Source organism: Euleptes europaea, chromosome 2, assembly GCF_029931775.1.
Source record: "Euleptes europaea isolate rEulEur1 chromosome 2, rEulEur1.hap1, whole genome shotgun sequence".
NCBI lineage: Eukaryota > Metazoa > Chordata > Lepidosauria > Squamata > Sphaerodactylidae > Euleptes > Euleptes europaea.
The window spans coordinates 82,834,955-82,857,285 of NC_079313.1; the positions used below are offsets into that span (position 1 = coordinate 82,834,955).

At 45.6% G+C, this 22,331-nt stretch overlaps 1 protein-coding gene across 1 annotated transcript in view; it reads right to left on the bottom strand.

The window, feature by feature from the left end:
* Positions 1-958: 958 nt before the first annotated feature.
* The window catches only part of TULP1 (TUB like protein 1), a 47,075-nt gene continuing 25,702 nt past the window's right edge, over positions 959-22,331 (bottom strand). The window contains exons 8-14 of the mRNA XM_056844809.1: positions 20,364-20,464; positions 17,847-18,017; positions 15,517-15,629; positions 12,077-12,185; positions 8,906-9,004; positions 6,882-7,053; positions 959-1,110 (exon numbers count right to left, since the gene is read on the bottom strand). Coding sequence (XP_056700787.1) covers positions 977-1,110; positions 6,882-7,053; positions 8,906-9,004; positions 12,077-12,185; positions 15,517-15,629; positions 17,847-18,017; positions 20,364-20,464 — 899 coding nt within the window. The 3' untranslated portion in view covers positions 959-976. The remainder of the gene's footprint in view (positions 1,111-6,881; positions 7,054-8,905; positions 9,005-12,076; positions 12,186-15,516; positions 15,630-17,846; positions 18,018-20,363; positions 20,465-22,331) is intronic.

The following is a 22,331-nucleotide window of genomic DNA, read 5'->3' on the forward strand; positions in this document are numbered from 1 at the left end:
GTCGTATACACTGAAAACTATGCTTCACATGTAGTTGTCCTGTGCATGTTTGACTCTCTGTGAGCCATGTCACTCCACATAAACTAAAAAACAACCGTCTAAATACCATCTGCATCTAACTGCTTTCTAGCCAGCCGGGAAAGTGTGGGGCTTCCTGGGTAATATATATAGGAAATGCTTCTTTGCGCTGTCCTTCTGCACCAGTTGTTGGTGTTTAAAATAAGTCACTGAGAACTGCAAATCCACCTCTAAATTCATTAGACGTCTAAAAAGCAACTTATTAATTGACAGCCTACCAGATTACTTTAACAGTAGCTAGGCAGGCCATGATTTCTAAAGGGACAACCAATAGGGGCTCCTCCTACCAGTTGCTCATTTATTGGTCATTAACAGTACAGGAAAAAAAATAACCCTTCTCTTTCATTTAAATTGTAAATTACCAAATGCCTCCCCCCCCCCCACCCGATGTATCTAAGCAATACAAATGTTTTTGGGATTCAAAGTATCAAACCGATGCTAGCCTCGACTGTTATGTGTACAGGAAGTGACTATTTGAGACCATTAGCTGGTTCCAGATCCCTTGGGAGTGAGTAAATTAACAAAGAATACACAAATGCTATAGTTTCTGAGAGTCACAGTCCAAGATGCCACAACTTAAAAGCAGCTGTTTGCTGGGGTTCATCATCATTATTTCTCACAGAAGAGCCAGTGCAAGAGACACGAGTGTCACCAACCATACTCTGTCAATAAGGATTCATGTTTATAGATTCCACCAGGATTTCTTCAGAAGCCGTATCCAGCCGTGCAGTGGCAACCTTGAGTAAAACACTTGTGCGGCTGTTCCTGGTGCAGAGCATCTCTGTTGCCTTGTATCATCGAGCAAATTGTTGTCTGCAGCGACCATTCCAAAGAGAAGGAATTTTGCCATGTTGTTCCAGGTTAAGTATACCCTGGTTGTGATAGGATCTGAGGAGTGCTACTCGCAGGCCAACTTCCCATCAAAGCTAGACAGGGCAATAGCAAAAGCTTGCACTGCACAAAGTGGGTAGTTGTAGTCCATGGTAAAAGCATCATCAGATACCCGGCCAAACTGCATGACGATGTAGTCAACTATAAGAAAGGGGATAAGACACTATCAGTTCAGGAGATGATCAAGAACAGGTTCTGCTTTAATCTTATATGACGAGCAACAGTAATGACAGCTTTTGCTTCTCTCTCTCTCTCTGCCTAATTCAGCACAGACAGATGGAGGGGAAGTACTAGATTGTGGTATCATAGTATACCTCTGCATAGGAATGACACCCTGCTCCTGATCAAATGCTTTAAAAAGCCACACCCTCATCCTAAAAGCTGTGATGATGTCACACAGAAGAGCTCTATGTCCACCTGAGCATAGACTACATCGCCAATGTACACGCCACAATAATTCCTATGAGTAGAGCATACAAGCGGTGATCCAGCACAGGCCCAAATACTAGCATTGGCCTTCACAAAAGTTGGTTGCACTAAAAGAGAGTTTGTGTTTTCCCAGAAAGAACTTGTGGAAATGCACTTGAATTCTTATTGATGCCGTCCCATAGCAATGACCTACTCCCAGGAGTGGGAGGCAGCAGAAAGCACAACTTATGGAATAGCTGAAAAAAAAACAACACCTTTATTCTCACATCTGTGTGGAGGTGTCGTAGCTCTAGGGTTGCCAACCTCCTGGTACTAGCTGGAGATCTCCTGCTATTACAACTGATCTCCAGCCAATAGAGATCAGTTCACCTGGAGAAAATGGCCGCTTTGGTAATTGGACTCTATGGTATTGAAGTCCTTTCCCTCCCCAAACCCTGCCCTCCTCAGGCTCCGCCCCTAAAACCTCCCACCGGTGATGAAGAGGGACCTGGCAACCCTACATAGCTCAGTAGTAGGGCATGAGCTCTGCATGTTGAAGGGCCCCAATTCCTGGCATCCTCAGGTAGCTGGTGCTGGGAAAGACATTTCTCTGCAAGAAACCCTGGAGAGCCAGCTGCTGCCAATCATAGTAGACAATAGATGGACCAGTGGACTGATTTAGCAGAAGGCAACTTCATGTGTTTATCAAACCCTTGTTACATTTCTGGCTTTACTAGAAGACTCGGTAGTTCCCTCTACTCTACTGAGCTGAAACTAAGGTGCTCAGCTAATGCTGTCACCAGAGGAGCCTTCCCAGAGAAGTGCTGTCTCGAGAGAACCACTTTTACAATAGGGATTGTATCTCTTCTTCCAGGGCCAAAGCAGTGTCGCTAATATGAAGCTGAACAAAGCATTTTATTCAGTACACCCCTATTCAAATGCTAAGGAGAAGAGAGCAAGAAGGGGAAAGGAAAGAGCCCAGCAGAGTTCAGGAGGTGACCCGCCACCTGCTGAGCAACGAACTGCTGTTTCCTCAACAGAGCTACCAAGTAAGAACATTTCTTTTTCCAGCTGGGTGACAGGGCAGAAGAAGCAATACGTGCTGCCTCCCTCAAGAGAACTGCCCCCTCGCCAGAATTCCTCACCAAAGCATTTGTGGCATTCTACAACTCTCTCTGACTTACTGCTTTGGCCATTGCTCCCTTTGTTACAAGTGAGGGTAACGAGAAATCTGTAAAAATAACTGGGGCCCCTAACAGGTTCTTTCTGTCCTGTAACCCTACACCCTAGACAGTAACATCTCCTGATCGGGCTGGACAGGTGACAACCAGACACTCTGCAAAACTGCTTTGCTGCTTCTGTTTGCTGTGCCGAGGTGGATTCCACAGTGCCCAGTCCCAGCACTCTCGAGGGAGACAGAAGTTCCAGCGTTGGAGTATTTTATCTTCTGATTGTACTAGAGCTGCTGTGCCAATCGCCGACATGCACACAATCAAAACTGACGGCCCAAGATCTTGAGCACAGATTCTCGGAATCAGTCGGCGCACATTATCTGATTTCAAAAGAGATATCACTAAGTGCCGAACTAGATGTCACAGTATCCACAGGTCCGACCCATGGATGCTGTCGCCATTTTAGAGAAGGATCTGGCTATTTAAAAATGGTGTGAGGGTGTTGGAACCAGGCAATCTTGTTCCCCCCCTGCATCTTTTCAAGTGCTGAAACAGGGCTGTTTTGGCACTTGAAAAGAGGGGGGGGGACAAGATCACCTGGTCCTGCTGCGCCGCTCTCAGCTTTTTTAAATGGCCAAATTCTTCTCTAACATGGCATTGGCATCCATGGGTTGGACCCACAGACATGGCAATTTCTAGTTTGACTCAAGAAAACAGCCAAATTGGCAGATGCGCTCAGCATGCTGGATGCATACTGGGTGTTTCTGAGCTCACTGGACAATGTAGTTTAAGCCTTGTGATGCACGTGGTCCTGATATATGCTTTAACTAGAAGGAAGAGGAAGAGGCAAGTCTTAATTTTACTTCTTCTGCTTAGTACTTCAGCACTGCTCACAACCTCTTTCAGCATCTGATGTTGCACATTCAAGGCACTAATCAGAAGCTGAACAGAGCTGCAAGAGAATCAGTGTTCCCTGGTAGAATTGGGGCCTCTGTAACCTCATCTACTTAGCATGGAGTAGATTCCAGGTTCAATCCCCAGCATCTCTAGTTAAGGATCAGGTCATACATTATGTGAAAGTCTTCTGCCTGAGACTCTGGAGAGATACTGCCAGTCTGAGTCAACAATACTGACACTGACGGGCTAAGGGTCTGAATCAGTATAAGGTATCTTCAAGTGTATGCATGTGACCAAGTAAAACAACAGCAGAGTTGTTATCTCTGAAAGGTTTCATAGTTCCTTTTACAGAAACTGTATCAGCTGAAAACAGGCATTTTAGAGATGATCAATACATTATTCCAGCATAAACTTCTGTGGGCTAGAACTCTGAACTAAGATCTAGATTATGTTGCAATAACATTGTATTTAAGGTACCAGAACACTCCTGTTTATTTTTGCTGCAACAGGCTAACACAGCTACCTATTTGGGATTCCTATCAACTGTGAGATTGACCCAACGTTTGACAGCAATGGAGTGTAGTTGAAACTTTCTGGGATGCCCAGTTAATGTAGACAGGAGTTGTGTTATCTCAGGATAGCAGCTCTGTGATAAAACCATCTGAATCGTTTTTGGGTAAACAAGACTAACTGTATGTACACATCCCTCACCAGCGGTATTAGTGCAGTCACTGCCCCCTTGCTCTCTCCCCCCCCTTCCCCCTGGAAGTTATTCTCATCCAGAGGGAATTTCAGAGCAATTTTTTTTTAACTGGAGGATATAAATTGACAGTAGCTGTCGCTGATCATTTTGAATGTAGCCTGATATTATATAGACTAAGCAGAAACGTACAGTCTTCACACTTTACAAGTGCCTCATGTATTTATACACAACATTTTGTGCTCAAGAAGTTGCCTTATACTGAATCAGATCCTTGGTCCATCAAAGTCAGTATTGTCTACTCAGACCTGCAGCGGCTCTCCAGGGTCTCAGGCAGAGGCCTTTCACATCACCTACTTGCCTAGTCTCTTTAACTGGAGATGCCAGGGATTGCACCTGGGACCTTCTGCATGCCAAGGAGATGCTCTACAAACTCAGCCACAACCCCTCGCCTAAGAGGAATTGTCAATCAAAAAACCAAAACCAAAACTATAACTCCAGACTTTTTTCAGGATCCACGATGCCTATCAAACTAGAATCTCTCCTTGTAATCTGTTTAGACTCATGCTCCCTCTACTGGATCCTTATCATATGACTGCAGAAGAACTTCAGGGTTCGCCAAATAGCATAATAATATAAGCGAGGCTGCTGTAGGGTAATATTCTAACCCCCCCCCCCATCATGCCTTGCTGTCTTCTAAACCTCTCTAAAGAATGTGGCTGCCTTTGGAGGTTTTGATGTAAATTCTGTGCATTCCCATGTAGTGATCACTGTTTACAGCAGGGGCGTCGAACTCAAATTGTTATGAGGGCTGGATATGACATAAATGTCACTTGGTTGGGCCGGTCCATGCCTCGCCAGCCCACTGGGGAAGGTGGCTGCTTCAGCTGGCTCGCGGGCTGGATAAGAACTCTCAAGGGGCTGGATCTGGCCCCCGGGCTTTATGTTTGACAGCCCCAGTTTACAGATTGCACAAGGGTCCTTCTGACTGCGAAAAGGAGTACTGCTGTCAAATATATGCTGATTTATAATTCTGAACATGCACTCAGTTACTGCCAGGGGAGTAAAATACCTAGAGCCTCAACGCAGGAGAGCAGTGGCTTTTGCCGGTGTTATGTATGTATATAGTTAGGCGATATGCAGGGGGAATTTAGGAGCTTGAGTCCTGAACAAAGGATCCTAAGTCCTGCATGCGCCATTGGCCCAAAACCGGCACGCGCCATTGGCCCTAAGCCGGCACGTGCCATTGGTGACCCGGGGTTGTTTCCCCCCCTATCAGGGATCAGGGGGGGAGTGGCCGTGGGCGGCCAGGCGGGCATATAAGCAGGGCCATTTGCAAAGCAGGGCCGTTTGCACTGTGTTCTTCAGTTCTGTTCCTGTTCACAATAAATGCGGTTGCTGTTTGAACTCCGTCTCCGACCTCGTGTGTCCTCCCCACGCGGACATAACAGCCAGGATCCTAAACTCGTAGCGTTGGCTCCTACTACTCCTTTCTACTAAGTGAAGAGTCTTGTTTCAGAGGAAGGAACCTTGTTCTGGAAGAAAAGACTCCTTCCTCCTAAGTAAACTCCTTTCTCCAGAACAAGACTCCCTCACTTAGTAGAAGGGAGTTGTAGGATTCAACTTATGACTTTGAAATGTGTACCACCAAATTACAAATGAACTTATTTGTTGATTTAGGGAAAAAATAGTGCCACCTCTCCAGGGAAGCTGGAGGTGGTTGACAAAGCAAGCCACCTTACTTACAAGTGGCCTGTATCCAACCATGCAGTTCTTCCGTCAGAACAGCATTTCCATTTACAGAAGAGGGTATGTAGATTCCCCCCTCCCACTGCAGACTTCTGCTTTGCTCCGCACAATGTTCCTGACAAACTACTGACACCCCCCCCCCACCGAACCACATTTTTCAGGGTTCAGTGGGTGGCAGCCATGGCTGGTTGAATACCTGCCAGTGTGTTCCAGGGAACTGCAACCTCACTTTCACACTGGTTATGTCCAATAGCAATATCTGTGACTGGTGTCGTTGTGCTTAACGAGAAATATCTATTAAAAGGGAGGAGCTCTTCTCCTGGGACAAGCTCTTGCTCGTTGTGGGAAGCTAGCAGTGCAAACTGCATTGATGATGTTAGTTCTCAGCTGAAGGAAGGAGACCAGCATGGGTGGTAGTGTAGACATTAGCCATGCTTACACCTGAAGTAAGAAAAAAAAAATCTCCTCTCCTACCTCATCCTTGTCCTCTGCAGGAGTTCATTTTTATTAAGGACATATCTAGGATAGCCATTGCAGGCACACAAAAACTGGAAAAATTGAAACTTCTCTGGCACTTGGTAAAGCCAGATTAGTGGACTGAAAGCAAGGCCTGTACTGGGAGGACTAGATGTGCCCCACTTCTATGGTAAGCTCATCTGTAGATTGCCACCGGTGCAGCTCGATCCAAGAGCTGCTCACCATGCCAGAAGGAAGGTACCAGTCTAAGTGCTCCTTCTGCTTTGCCAGCTCTATGTTTGAGTGTAGCGCATGCCACAGAATTCTCTGTGGCACAGCAGAATGTTCCCAGCTGCACTCTGTTGTGTTTGTGCAGGGACATCCTTGTCCAGCCCCTGTGCACCACTGCTCTGCCTAGAGTAGCAAACACTCTTGAGCTACCCCTCTTGGACATCCTGAATTGGAGCCACGTGGAGGTACCAAACAGAGGCCATTCACTCTCAAAGGGACATCCATTCTAAAGAACTTACGGTCATTGCTGTGCACAATCTGGAAATTCTTGACCGAGGCGTGGGTGACCCTGCCGTGGAAGTTCAGCACGTAGGACTGGGTCTCATCATTCCACGCTGGGGATTTGTTGTGCAGTTCAATTAAGTTTTCCATTGACTTGTTTTGCCATCTTTGGAGCAGCCCATCATTATCCTGGGAGCAAGTGAGAAAAGCACTAGACTGAGGCGCTCACGAAAGACACTAACTTCCTCCATAAAGATTGCTTCAGAGGGCAGCCATGGTGGTCTGCAGTAGAACAGCTAGATTTGAGTCTGGATAGCCTTAGAGACCGACAAGATTTTTCAGGCATGAGCTTTGACTCTTGACAGCTCATACCCCAAAAATCTTGTTGGCCTCTAAGGTGCTACTGGACTCGAATCTAGCTAACTGTCTCCAGGAATCGTACCATTTCTGTACATGGGTGCATCTCCCTATCAGTACTATAAGAGAGGAGTATAGTAATGGCTAGCATGCCAATTTGGGTACTATTAAGTTCAAAAAATACCCTAAAACTTGCTTCAGCTACGGTAAGACCGCCACTCTTTCTGCACTGTAACCTTCATAGGAGGTATAAATAGCATCTTAGTCTTGCCTCTGCTATGGGTAAGAGGGGATGCTTGCACAATGTGTGAAGTATTAATATTAAGGTATCACGATATTAAGTATGCACATACGTGCATGTTTAGACTGCTTGGGAAGAATCTGGGGGCCTGTGAAAGACAATCCTTAGCCCATACCTCCAGAGACTGTTCTCTCTTTCCTGTTAAATGTGTAGGGGACAGATGAAGTCTGCAACAATTATTTATCTGTCATATTTTATCCTACTGTTCCTCTGGGTCATTTACAAAAGGTTCTCATTTTACCCTCAGAATAATCCAAGTGTAGGTTCCTTTCCTTTCCTACCTGCCTACCTACTTAGTATTTTTAGGCAACTTTTCTCCCATTATAAAATCCAAAGTAGCAACTGTACTTTACCTCTACCCTCCCTCAAATACCCTCCTGGACAGTTTGGTTTTACAGAGCTTCCTGAAGGCCATGGAGATGGGTTCATTTCTCATGAAGGCTCTTCTATAGTATGGGAGCCACTAAATGAAAAGCCCAAGACCAGGCTATGACCACAACCACACTTGCCTGCAGAAGGGGACTTACACAATGAACTGCTGACTGATCAGTATTTCCATACTTATTCATACAGTCAGACAAAGATTAAGTAGGGATTTGAACTTGGGTCTCTGATATCTAATGCTATACCCAGAGGTTTTAATCCATGGGTCAGAATCCTCAGGTAGATCATGAAATCCCACCTGCTGGGTGGCAAATCCTTATAAAATTAGCCTTTTTTTGCTGCCTATTGGAAGATCCTGTTTTAGTGCATGTGCATAGAAAGCAAGGGTGCCATGCTTCCTATCTCTCTAGGAATGCATACAAAGGAACAGCAGGAGAGGTCATAGAGTCAGAGAGGATTCGCTCATGGCTCTGATCTTTCTTTGCACCTCACCAACAGTATGGCTCCTGGTGCTTACCTCGTTTCCTGTCCCTAGCTCTTTCAGTCTGCTACCCATGGTCCTAGCCTTGACACTGGTGAAGTCATAACTCTGCTGCTCTCTTCCTGTCATGTGACCAATGTCATGTGGCTTCCTGTCGTATCCTTGGAGCATAATGGTGTTGGGAATGGAAAGGTTGGCCACCCTTGCCATTGCTCCACAGTAGCTCTATCTCATTTGAGGGACTGCTCTCCCTTTTCACCTTTCCCAGCTGCTAGTGGCTGAACCCATTGTAGGAATTGGACCTCTTTATTTTTCTTGGCTCCTGTGTATGATCTTCCTCTTGAAATTACAAACTCACTGTTGAAGTCTAGGGTAGGACATGAGTGTGGTTGATACCATGCAAATCTGAGGTCTCCTCAGATTTCCTCATTATTGTTGCGTGCATCGCCAACATCACGTACACTGATGTAACTCAAAATGAGCCTGTGTCTTTGATAAAGACACTGTCGGTTACTTACATTTCGGGGTCGGATTGGAATTTTCTCATTGTCTGAATTCATTCCAGGGATGATCACTGTCATTTTTCGAGGTCCCTTGAATCCCAGTACATTTGTCTCCTGAAACAGAACCCCCCCAAAATAATCAAGAACTTGCTTATCAATATCCCGAGTGTAACCTGATTCTTAATAGTTTGAAGCACCTATTTCCTTTCCCACCCAAGTATGTTAGTACCTTTTCCACAACAGTCATTAACCCAATACTCACTCCCCACCTATTAAACAATAATGATTCAGCACTGCAGCCAAACCTTTCACCCTTCATGGTTCTGACAATGTGGTGTCCCTCCATGACCCCCATTTCTCTGCGCCCATACTCAAATATCCTAAAATATCACTCCCTGTGACCTTTGATCATCCAGCTCCACCACCCACAGCTGTCCTTAAGTCTCCTCTTCCCTCAGACAACTCTGCCTTTTCCCTTGTAGCCAGGAACAGCTTCTCAGTTTGCCTAGGTGACTCCGCCCCTCTCACTTCCTTCAAATCTCTTCTCAAAACATGCTTTCCCATAGAGTCTTGGGCACAACCCCTTAGTCCTCATCCCCCTTTTAAAGTAGGCCAAAGAATGTGTAAATGCAATGAACACACATCCCTTCCCCTCTCGACCTCTGCTTGCACTTCTGTCCTTATAATTTTAAACCCCCTCAAGGCAGGGATCTTTTGCACTGTAGAACACTATGCGCATTGATGGCGGTGATGATGATGATAATGATGATGAAACAGCAACAATAGTAAACTGTTTCTTTCTCCGTGTGCTGTGACCTGCGGGCACGGCCAGCTCATATCTCTGTGTTCTTACCCTTTTGCCTAAGACATGGAGCAGATCTTGAACAGGGCATTATGATGTAAGAGGCATTACCCTGCATACAGAGGTAATCCACATGTCAACTAGAAGTGTGTGTGTGGGGGGGGATCTGCCTTATCACAAGCATGAGAAGACCCAGGTCAGCATGAAAAAAAGATTGTTCCAGTGGGACCTAAACAGCTCTGCTCTCCGAACCCACCATGTGTGCTCTCCTGCTTTTTTGGGGTTTACATATTCAAATTCTTGTTGGCCATATATTGATTTATTAACCATCCCAGTTTACAGAAGAGCTTTCTTTTAGCAAGATTTGATGTACTACCCACAGCTATTTTGAGTGGGCGCTATTCCAAAAAGCCCTACTCTGAGCGCCTATGTGGATTTGGAACTGTTTCTATCAAAACTATGGAGCATGTCTTATTTTATTGTAGAACATATAAGCACTTAAGAACACAGCTGATTAATCCATTAATTCTTGATACAGACATGCCTGTAGCTAATAAGCTACAATTTCTGCCATATAGTTGTGATCCAGCTATCACAGTTCCAGTAGTGAAATTTATTTTGGGTTTATTTGAATTTAACAGACACAAGGAGAATTTAAAGAACATTTATACGATTAAATAAATTATATAAAATAAAATAACTTTAAAAATTCAGCCTAGCATTTCAGTGTGGTTAGCTCACAGCCTGTCAAGCTCAGGTGTCCACCTCTCAATCTATGTAAAGGACTCACTCAGACAGGTGTGGTCTGAAGTAAAGCCCTGACACAGCCTATTGGCTAGGAGCAGTACCATGAAAGGAAAGAAGAAAAGCTAATTGTGTTGTTATGGTATTTATTGCTATTTTTGTTTTATGCTTTCGTAAACCTTTTTGAAAGCCTCAGCTATAAGTAAAACATGCATTTATAAAATAAAGACATGTACAAATTCTATACAGAAGGCATAATAAAGCAGTAAGAACAATAACACGAAGCATGCCTCTTGAAAGTCTATACAGAAGGCATAATAAAGAAGGCAGAAGGCATTCTCCTTTGTCAACAGAAGTGCATTTCTCTCTGACTTAAAAAAAAAGACAGCAGGCACCGTTACTCCCCCCCCCCAACGTTACACCCTGCAGAGTAGACACTGCGAATTGCCTGCGATTCAAAGTATGCTTTGACTGACCATCTGGATGGACCTTATGGCCCTGTTCCATTCAGGGGCAGCTTTTCCAATGGGCTGAAAGTGCTCAAAATTCCCCCACTACAGAGATAGAAGAAGAGGAGTTGGTTTTTATATGTCGACTTTCTCTACCACTTAAGGAAGAATCAAACTGGCTTACAATCACCTTCCCTTCCCCTCCCCACAACAGACACCCTGTGAGGTAGGTGGGGCTGAGAGAGTGTGACTTGCCCAAGGTCACCCAGCTGGCTTCATGTGGAGGAGTGGGGAAACCAACCCGGTTCACCAGATTAGCCTCCACCACTCATCTGGAAGAGTGGGGAATCAAACCCAGTTCTCCAGATCTGAGTCCACCGCTCCAAACCACCGCTTTTAACCGCTACACCATGCTGGCTCTCCATATGAGTACTGAAATAGAAAGCCAGTGCGGTATGCTGGTTAGAATACTGGGAAGGCCTGAGTTCAAATCCCTGCTAGGTGCCAGTTTACTCATTACAGAGTCCACAGGCTGAATCTGGAACCCCCATCCTATGTCTTGTATAACAGTCAGACTTGAGTTGAGTTCTCCTCAGTTCCTGAGCATGTGGTGCCTGATTCAGATTGTGAATCTCGCTCACAGGGAGAATGGGCTTCAATCCCCTCCCAACCATTTCTGGACCTAAAATGATCCTGAGCCTGTTGAGAAAACCCATCAGTGTATATGTGGCCAAAAAGCACACACCCCCGGACCATTTCAGGTTGGGAAAATGATGTGTGTGTATGTGTGTGTGTGTGTGTGGGGGGGCTGAAACCCCTTCTTCACATGCACCCCAGGCATGATCTGAATCAGGCACTACACATGCAAGAACTGAGGAGAACCCACAACTCATGTTACACAAGACACAGGGTGGGGGACCTGGACCTGACCTGTGTACTCCATAATGTGTAAACTGGCTGCATGTGTCATCCTGAAATGCGCTGGGTGACCTGGGCCAGTCACTCTCTGCCTAACCTACCTTATAGGGATGTTGTGATAAAATGTAGGTGGCCATCACCACATACATCACTCCGAGCTCCTTGGAGGAAGAGCAGATTAAAAATGTGGCAGACAAATAGACCCGTCTAGCCGCTGCAAGGGGCTGCTCAGACTGCAGCTGGAGAAGAGAAACTCTCAGGTTGGTCACTTACATAAGCCACCGCTGCGAGTTCCTGGCGCACATTTGACCAATCGGAGTTTGCTCTGTCGGGATTGACACCATTATCGAACACCGTAAACCTTGTGCCCATCAAGTTGGATCTAAAAACACAACAAAAAACCCCAAAGGATAGAAATAATGTGTGTTAGAAAGACATGACATCTGCGTAGTCCCCCAATTTTCTGTATTAATAAACACCATTCTATTCTCTCATTACACCAAATAGGTTGCAGTGCAAGCGTTTGCGTCTTTGGGTGGTGGTGGGAAGAGTGGGATGGGATAAAAGAGGGCATGGAAGGTTCGCTCAGGATATCTGCAGTGTTTCTAGAAGCCCAGCCTTGTGATACTCCACACCTTGGGACAGACAGCAGCAGTCAGGCTACTTCAGTCCTCGCGGTTCCCAGGGACAATCATGAGATGACATCTGATATCAGGATGCTCTGATTCTGGCCGGCTAAACGCTATCACAAAGTACAGATCAGAATAACCACTTAATTGTGACTTTGAAAAATCACCTGACGTCTAATGCATATCTGAGGGAGCACAGGACACAGCCAGGTACTCCCTCCATCTTGCCTAGGCTCAGGTTAAGCTAAGGACTCTTCCTTTCAGCTTCCAGTTGCCGCTGCTGAGGGAGGGGGGCTGTCGAGGTCTCCTCTGCACCTGTGCAGAGGCAGAAGCCCCATCAGCTGTTGAATGTAAGCTTGCTTGGCCACCTATTTTTGGAAGGTGGGTATTTTTAGGTATCACCTCCACACTCTGAAGGAGGAACAATATCCAGAACAGCAAAGGCAGGAAGGCTCTAAGGGCTGGAGAGAGGTCACTGAAACATCTGACCACGTGTGTGTCTTATCTACTTGTCATATTCTTGATGGATTTGGTGAACTGCCTTGAGGGTCATATATAGAGGCTGTTTAAAAACAACAACAACAACCCTCGCGTCATGGTACTGGAAGAGGATATATGCCAGAATAACTGTTTGAGGTCAGAGTACATGGTTGTAAAGCAGGCACACATTACAGAGTATTCAGGTCCCATCCCTGTGTCGGACACAACTGCACATGAGTTACAGGTTCTCCTCAATTCCCATTTGTGTGGTGCCCAATTAGGACGAGGACCATAGTACACGTGGAGAAAGGGCTTCAAGTCTCCCCTCCAAGTCATTTCCCCAACCTGAAACAGTCCTGGGAGGCACTATTTGGGGAAACCCGCATGTTCCCTGGCTTCTTCGACAGGCCCAGTAGCCCCCCACCCCCGACCAGGACTGTTTCAGGCTGGGAAACAGACCCCAGACCTAACCTGTGTACTCTGTATTGTGTGGAGAGGCATGCATGTATTTGCACAAAAGCTTCTTGGCACTTCCTTTTAAAGGGCTCCCCAGGGACAGACAGATTGACAAGTGATCTCATGAATGCACCCACACACCCTACAGTGCTCCAGTCTCTAGGAAGGAACAAAAGGATCAGCTCTCTACAAAAAAAAAGTAATGTACAGTACTTGTAAAAGAAAAAAAAACAAGCACCACAGTGACTGTCTTTTCCAGAAGCAGATAAATATCCCCACAGCAGAAGCAGCATAGACAGGGTTTGGCCAAGGGTACCACATTCCTAACACGTAAGAAGGGTTTGGGGATGAGGTAGACAAGGTTCAGGATACTTGATCTGCTGGTGCTTGGTTCCTATGCCAAGATAACTGACAAGGAGGCCAACTACAGACTCCTCTCCACTGGTTGTCAGGGTGCAGCCATGGGCAGCCACGTCAAGAAGCAGACCCAGAGCATGTGTTCTCTAGCACAGTCCTTGCAGTCAGGAGTGGTGTGGAGGCAACACTGCAAGCACATCAGACAAGAGTTTATGAGTTATTGACTGGAGCAGGCAGAAAGGATAGTCTTGGCCAATCTGCTGGTCTCGTACCCCTTGCCAGTAACGGGGGCTGGTGTCACTTTCCTTTTCCATTCTATGCCAAAAGAGGCCTTGGCGTACACCACCCTAGCTAGCTCTCAGGGATAAGTCCTAGCCCTAAATAAAGGGGTTATTGGTCCAAGTCTTGGATCCTCAAACACCAGCCCCCATAATTAGGACTGGGAATCAAAAGTTTGTTCCATAAATGTTGTTAGAACGATCAGTAGGGTAACCAAAATACCCATTACTTTAACAGATGTCTAATTTTTTAAAAGACCAGATAATGATACCAGGCTGTCATAATTCATTTAGCACAATGTATATTCACACTTAAATCTAAATATATGTGAAACGGGTGGCCATGTCCTCCTTTATTCCAAGAAACCCCAAAGAGGTCCTTCATAATGACAAAGCGAAGGAAGACATCCTTCCTCCCAGGGACAGGTCACATTTGTCTGCTGTGAGTGAGCACTGCTTTCCCTTGCTCCTTATGGTCTTTCATGCATGGCTGTCTCACTCACTCCTACGACTTCGGGACTTTGTGTTGATTGTGCATGTCGTTTCCGACCGTCAGAGGTCACCTCACTCTCCCCCTGAGTTTCCCTGCATTTTGCCCGCATTTTCAGGGACCTGTTTTATCTTGAATTTGAAAACATGGACAAAACACAGGGAAACGCGGGGGGGGGGGGGAGAGCAAGGTGACCTCTGATGGTCGGAAACAGCATGCATAATCCACACAAAAACCCGAAGTCGTAGGAGGGGTGACGGCAAGTGAAACAGCCATGCATAAAAGACCTATATTTGCCAGTAGGCTCCTGCATTTTTTTTTTTTTTTAAAACCATCCTTTCTTGCATGTTTATCTGTTGTATTCACCCCCTTTATTTTTTAAGCCATTTGTTGTTTTTAAAGTTGAAGTGTTGCTGATAGGGATGGGGGATGTTGCTTCATGAGTAACACAAGGGCCAGCCAATCAACATGCTTCTCAGCCAGTTCCTCCTGGAAACAGCACTGGTTGCTCTTGGGCTCAATTCAGTTTCTCTGTCCAACAAGGAGTGAACACACAGCAGGCTCACTGCTCAAGCTTTTATACTGTATGCGTCTTCATTCACAGGGATCTGACAAACTAAAAGGCCCCAAGCTGTCATCAGTTTGTTGGTAACAGATTTTTCCTTGCTCTGGAGTACGTAGCATTCTCCGAGCAAGGGATGCGTGGAAATACCAGCTGGTGGCGCTGTGGAGCAGCTGAAGGAAGCCATAGGCATGAAGCTACATTGTAATAGCAGTCCTGTTGACTTCCATAGTCCAGGTTGTGCAATGCTTAAGAATTATTCCTTTACTCCCCATTCTTGGAACATACCCTAGTTGAGTCCCAAAATGGGTACCAAAATGGGAAGCAGTCACAAGTCTTTCCCAGACAGCCAACTGGCAGGTTAACCACTTGGTAGCAAAAGGGATGCCGCCCTCGTAATATTTGATGGCATTGCCAAGGAGTGTCCTGGATTTTAATATTTTTGATATGGCAGCCCTAACCTCAGCTTTCCAATGAAGTTCCCTCCATCGCGAGTCAGGTCTGTTGGATCAACAGAAACCAAGTAATTGGAGGTCTTGCTCTTTTTGCGCTTCCGACCAGCCAGCAGGAAAACCTATGAGAAACAGGAGGAAAAACTGCTTCAGAACCCATTCATCTAGCTGCAGTGCAAAGGCATACAGGCACCCGCACGTCCCACATATTGGCCAGACTCCTCATCAAGTAAAGTGGCGATCAAGGGCTTTTTGAAAATCCCAATCGAATGATCAAAGCTGAATCTGCCTGCAAAATAAAATAAAAAAAACCATGCAGGAAGTGTGACACCAGAGCCACAAACTCATCCAAGAATGCAGCTCCTCTTGTGAACTGGGAAATCTGCTGCTTTTCCGGCTCACAAAAGAGATTGACCTTGCCTCAGCTGGCTGCTCCCAGGTCACATCGCTCAAGCAAGGAGACTGCTAATAGGAGCTACTGTTGGCAGAACAGCAAATAACAGAGCCTACATGGTACAGAGGTTAGAAAGCTGGACTGGGAACAGAAAACTGGATCCAAATCTCTACTCAGCTATATTAAAAAAAATCATGGGAGCACATGGGTCAGTCATTGCCTCTCAATCTAACCTACTTTACAGGGTTGCTGTGATAATAAAATGTATGACACTCCTAAGTCTTTGGAGGAAGGGCTGGCATGCATACAATAGGATGGCGAGAATCAACTCAGTCAAAAGCTTCGCTTCTTAAAGTTATCTGAGACCTTCTTGTTCCACATATGAGCAATGTTTAGTACAAGATATACATTAGAATTCAGTGTTCTTCATTTTTTTATCAAATCAAATGACCCATGATCCAGATCCTCCTACATATGCAACTGTACACATTGCAGGATTCTTCCCTGTGTGCCTCCTATACGCAGTTGCATCTGTCATGCGGCTCTTCAGAGTCCACAGCCTTTGCAGAAGGACCATTCCCCAATCCTAATCAGATTTGCTTACAAGCTCCTTTAATTTTAATAGCATTCTTGGGATCAATGTGTACACAGAACTGCCATATGGCTAGTTAGCAGCGCAATTCTAAGCACAGTTGCACTTTTCTAAGCCTCTTGGCTTTCAACGGGCTTAGAAGGTTGTAACATAGTTTAGGAGTGCACCGTAACTGTGCTAAATACCAATCTCCTCTATAGCCTAAGGAACAGACGCTCTTCCCTCCTTCACACTACTGGCCAGCTGGCTAAGTAGTGCCTCCCTCTTACAGAAGACTGCAACATGGTGAAAAGTGGAAGCAGGTAGGGAATTTAGAGTAATACATTGGATCTCCTCATCCCCCAATCCCATGAAATTGCTCGGTTGTTCAGGCGAAAGGGAGAAGAGATGGTTTCTGGTTCAAGTTTTGGGTCTTAGTAAATGACCTTAGTAAGAGCCCCGTGGCACAGAGTGGTAAAGCTGCAGTACTGCAGTCAAAAGCTTTGCTCACGACCTGAGTTCGATCCCAACGGAAGTTGGTTTCAGGTGGCCGGCTCAAGGTTGACTCAGCCTTCCATCCTTCCGAGGTCGGTGAAATGAGTACCCAGTTTGCTGGGGGTAAAGGGAAGATGACTGGGGAAGGCACTGGCAAACCACCCCATAAACAAAGTCTGCCTAGTAAACGTCGGGATGTGACGTCACCCCATGGGTCAGGAAAGACCTGGTGCTTGCACAGGGAACCTTTACCTTTTAAATGACCTTTGCAAAACTCCCACCACTGCCTGATGCCAAGTCTACTCACTGGTAATTAGGGTTGCCAACCTCCAGGAAGTAGCTGGAGATTTCCTGCTATTACAACTGATCTCCAGCCGATAGAAATCAGTTCACCTGGAGAAAATGGCCGCTTTGGCAATTGGACTCTATGGAGTCCCTCCCCAAACCCCGCCCCCCAAACCTCCCATTGGTGGTAAAGAGGGACCTGGCAACCCTACTGATAATCCTGGTTAGGTAGGCTCAAGACATTTCATTCCTACAACATTGCTTAGAGTGCCCTCATTTAATCAGCTAGACTCTAGTTTATCCCAACTAGATGTTAAATTTTTCACACGTACATTAACAGGTAGATGTAAAGGTTATGCCTACCTGCTCATTGTTTAACCTGTTGCCGCCACTGAAACACCATCAGTTAATATCCAGGAGGCCACTGCCTTCACTGGCTCATTCTCATCCCTTTCCTGGCCCCATTGACCAGATCCCGTCACTGCACAAGAAACTTCTCTCAACGGTAGTCCTTTTAGCAAACTTTTTGTCCATTCCCAGTGTGATTTCCCTACAAAGCACTCATTTCCCACAAGGCAAAGTTTCGCTTCTTACCTTTTTATCATTATCAAGGTGAAGGTAGTAGGTAGGATAGAGGCCCCGATCCATCCCCTTCTTATCTCGAGTGACCCGACACTTTATCGTCACTCCCTGAGGAGCCGGCTGTAATACAAATTCCTCCAGATTGCCCACTTCAATGACAGGAGAGGGTGCTCTCTCTTCTTTCTACAGTCCAGCAAACAAAGAGAGTTGAACCATGAACACTCTTCCCTGGGACTTTCAGCCTGATCATCACAAGACAAGCATGCACAACCCAATATTCTTGCACTTTCTGTTTTCTCTCATACATGATCCCATCCTCAGCAGCCTTTGTTTTGGGTCCTTGCTTGACCTGTTCTTCCAAAATTATATGGCAATAGGTCTCCTGGTATCCAAAGTCTGGTTGCCTAAGAAGCCACAATACAAAATTTCTAAGGTCATCTGAAAATGTAACCCTTTGAAAACACCAGTTTAGTCCATCCAAACCAGAGAGGAGGAGGAGGAGGAGGAGGAAGAGGAAGAAGAGTTGGTTTTTATATGCCGACTTTCTCTACCACTTAAGGAAGAATCAAACCGGCTTTCAAACACCTTCCTTTCCCCTCCCCACACAGACACCCAGTGAGATAGGTGAGGCTGAGAGAGCTCTAAGAGGGCTGTGACTAGCCCAAGGTCACCCAGCTGGCTTGATGTGTAGGAGTGAGGAAACAAATCCAGTTCACCAGATTAGCCTCCGTCGCTCATGTGGAGGAGTGGGGAATTAAACTCAGCTCTCCAGATCAGAGTCCACCGCTCCAAACCACTGCTCTTAACCACTACACCGCACTTATTTTAGTACATTTTTACCCCACCTCTCTATTATATAAACAGGCTTGGCAGCTTACAACAGAAAAAAAATTCCAGAAAATAAAATGTTATAAAAATATCTAAAACAACAATATAAATAGTAACCCAAAATGACCCACCATTATCCATGTGTCAGCTAAGCAGGTTGTATGTCATTAGGCCTTAGGCAGGTAAACACAGGTGCTTTGAAACTCATAATTTGGGCTTTGCAGTTTATGACTGGGCTTCCATAATGTTTTTTTCCTTTTCTTTTAAAAAGGCTCTGCTAATTTTCCTTCAGAATTTTTCCATAGCTTTTGATTATACACGTCCCATTTTCAAGCTTTTTACTTTCCCCCAAAATGAGGCTCATAAATAAAAAGTCAGGGACTTAAAAAAAAAAAAAAGAGAGACATGAAAAGGACACAAGAAAATAATGAGATCTTTTTTAAAAAAACGTTCTTGTTTTGCACAGGATACTTGTGCAAATCCTTTCCTCAGCATCTAAATCAAATTGTTTTCTTCCTGTGCTTGTCTATAATTATCATACAGCTATGGTTGCCAAAGGGGAGAAAGACATGGTATAATGTGCAGGAAAAGGGGAGAGGTTATGGGGACTGCCAAGGAAGGGGAAAAGGAAATAGTTGGGTATAGGAGTAATGAGATGTCTCCTACAATTCCTTGCAGGTCCCCCACTTGTATATTAATATTATTTAGAATGTAACTGAAGACCAACAGTGTGTTAGATGCTGCATATGATTTTTTTTTTACTAAGGTAGTCATAGGTGTACCAGGTCTCCCACTTTGGCAGAAGACCTCCTACTCAGCAACCCAGGACCCCAATGCTGCTCACATGGAGTAGTGGGAACAAAATGGGGGGTGGGGTGTTGGTTGGTGTTATGCTGATGCCTTGATGTCACTTCTGGCACAAACCCAAAAGTGACATCACTGCATTGGAGCTACACTTTAGGATTTACCCCAAACTCTGTTGTGCAACCATACAGTTTTGGGTGACTTCAAGGGCATCACCCCAATGCGATGACACCACTTCTGGGTTTGTGCCAGAAGTGACATTGCAGTGTTGGTGTAAAACCAATCACATTGTGCCCACCTCCCGGACTTTCCTGTTGGTTGCCCCCAGTTGCCCTGGGCCCTGCCACTCCTGCTACTGTTCAGCGGAGCAGTGGAAGCAATTTCTTTGGGGCAGGGGAACAGAAGCATACTGATGCCACAATGTTACTTCTGGTGTGAATCCAGATGTGACATCACCAGTTTGGGTGATTCTTAGATTGTCACCCTTATGCGGGGTAAGATCACTTCCAGGTTTGTTCCAGAAGTGACGACGGTTGCCAGCACTTGAACCCCAAAACTGATGTTCACTACCTGGGCCAGAAGCTGGTCCTGTCTAAAGAGCAGTGGGGAAAAATAAACTGTGGGAATAGGCTACATGAATGTGCAATGATCCTTTCCTTCTCCTCTTTACTTTCTTTTTGAGTACACAGAGGCGGCTTGCACCATTAATATTCTGTAGTCAGCCATATTGCAGGTTCTTCTGTTTTAGATAAGACATGCAGTTGGTTGCCTCACAAAATGAGTTTGCTAAAGAAGCAGCACTTAATGCCCCCATGGTTCACATGCCACCAGAGCTGAAAGGCTTTGGGGGGGGGGGTGTTTTTCCCTGATTCCCATATGAACAATCCCAGCAGCTACCTTCTTGGACTTCTTTCCTTTCCCTTTCTTGTTGGTGTTCTTCTGAGCTGTTGCTGCTGAGGGGTCTTCCTCGCTTTCATTTTCAGTAGGTTTGGCAGCAGCTGAAGGCAAAAGAACACTGTGGTCAATGGGAACCCAACTTGACCTAAAGTTGTACCCAGATTTGGCATGCAAGGAAGGAGTTAGTGGTGGCTACAGTGCCAGACCAACCCCAGGGAGATGTAAGCTCAAAACCCCACTTGGCTTCCTGGGTGAACTTGGACCAGTAATTTCAGCCTAACCTACCTCACAGGGTTATTGTATAGATAAAGGGGGTGGGTAGAGGGAGATCTACATATGTGGCCCTTGGAGAAAGGAATAACAGTGAATGGACAGATAGACCTGGGACCTAACACACACATCACATTAATAACAACTACAACAACAACAGAGTGCTGTCAAGTCAGAACTGACTTATGGCAACCCCTCATGGAGGTTTCAAGGCAAAAGATGAGCAGAGGTGGTTTGCCGTTATCGGCCTCTGTGTAGCAGCCCTCGTGTTACTCGGTGGTTTCCCATCCAAGTACTGACCATGGCCTACCCTGTTAGCAGCCAAACTGACCAGCTTGAGCTAGTGTGGGTTAGTCAGGCTTCTACAGAATAATATAATTAAGTGCCATCAAGTCACAATTGACTTATGGAGACCCCTCTTGGGGTTTTCAAGGCAAGGGATGAGCAGAGGTGGTTTGCCATTGCAATCCTCTGCATAGCAACACTTCCTTAGTGGTCCCCCATGTTATTCCAGCTGCTTATACACCACTGCTGGCCAACAAGTGGGTACAAACATTTCTGTACAACTCCCTTTTCCAGCCACTGCCTTTCCATCTCTTTTCTTTTCAGCGGACGTGGCTAGATGATTTGTTGTTTCATCTGCTCATTTATCAGCACCTCAGACTTTACAGCTCATCTCAAGCTTTCCCTTGGGGTCAAGAGAAGAAAAACACACTTTGGGCAGAATTTCTTTCATTTGCTGCATGTGCAACATGTGTGTGTGTGCGCGTATAGGTGCAGTCTGCAAAATTAGCATTTATTAAGAAATTAAACCAAAATAAGTTTTATATAAAAAATATACCTGAATCACGCACACATACAAAATGAGCACTGGGACAGTGAGGGACAATTTGAGATGAAATGAAACATAAAAGGAGCTACTTGGACCCAAGATTAAAGCCCTTCAGATGATACCCCTTTTCTGTTACATCATCCCACAGTTCCAAGCAAGGCTTATGAGATTCTCATGTATGAGTCTCTCTGATGTTTCCCTTTCTCCATAGCTATTCTACATCCCATTCACAGCAATCTAATGCAATCCAGAGTTATTTGAGGGCCAGGCCACATGGTCACTTTGGGGATTTTTAAAAAACAAAATCTCAACACTCCTTGTTCTCTGGCAAAGCTTGATTGTGCATGTGGCAAACTGGCCATGCACAGGAACCCACAAGCACACACTGCCAACACGCCCACCATTATGAGCATTGGGGTTCTTCTTGCAGTGGTGAGTGAAAGTACACAGTTGCCTTTGGTACATCTATGCAGTAGGGTTCTCAGGTCCCTCTTTGCCACCAACAGGAAGTTTTTGGGGTGGAGCCTGAGGAGGGTGGTGTTGGGGAGGGGAGGGACTTCAATACCATAGAGTCCAATCGCCAAAGCAGCCATTTTCTCCAGGGGAACTGATCTCTATTGGCTGGAGATCAGTCGTAATAGCAGGAGATCTCCAGCTAGTACCTGGAGGTTGGCAACCTTACTATGCATGGAAAACAGGACTGGATGAAACCCCCAAAGTTCCTAACATTTCAGATCAAGAACTAGTAGTAGAAACAGAATAACTGTATATCAGCTCCACTTAAAGCAGAATTCGTCAACAAAGACCTCAGACTCAGTTAGGCTTTGGTTTCCCAGCGCTTCTTCCAGTCGCACAAGCCTTGAGTC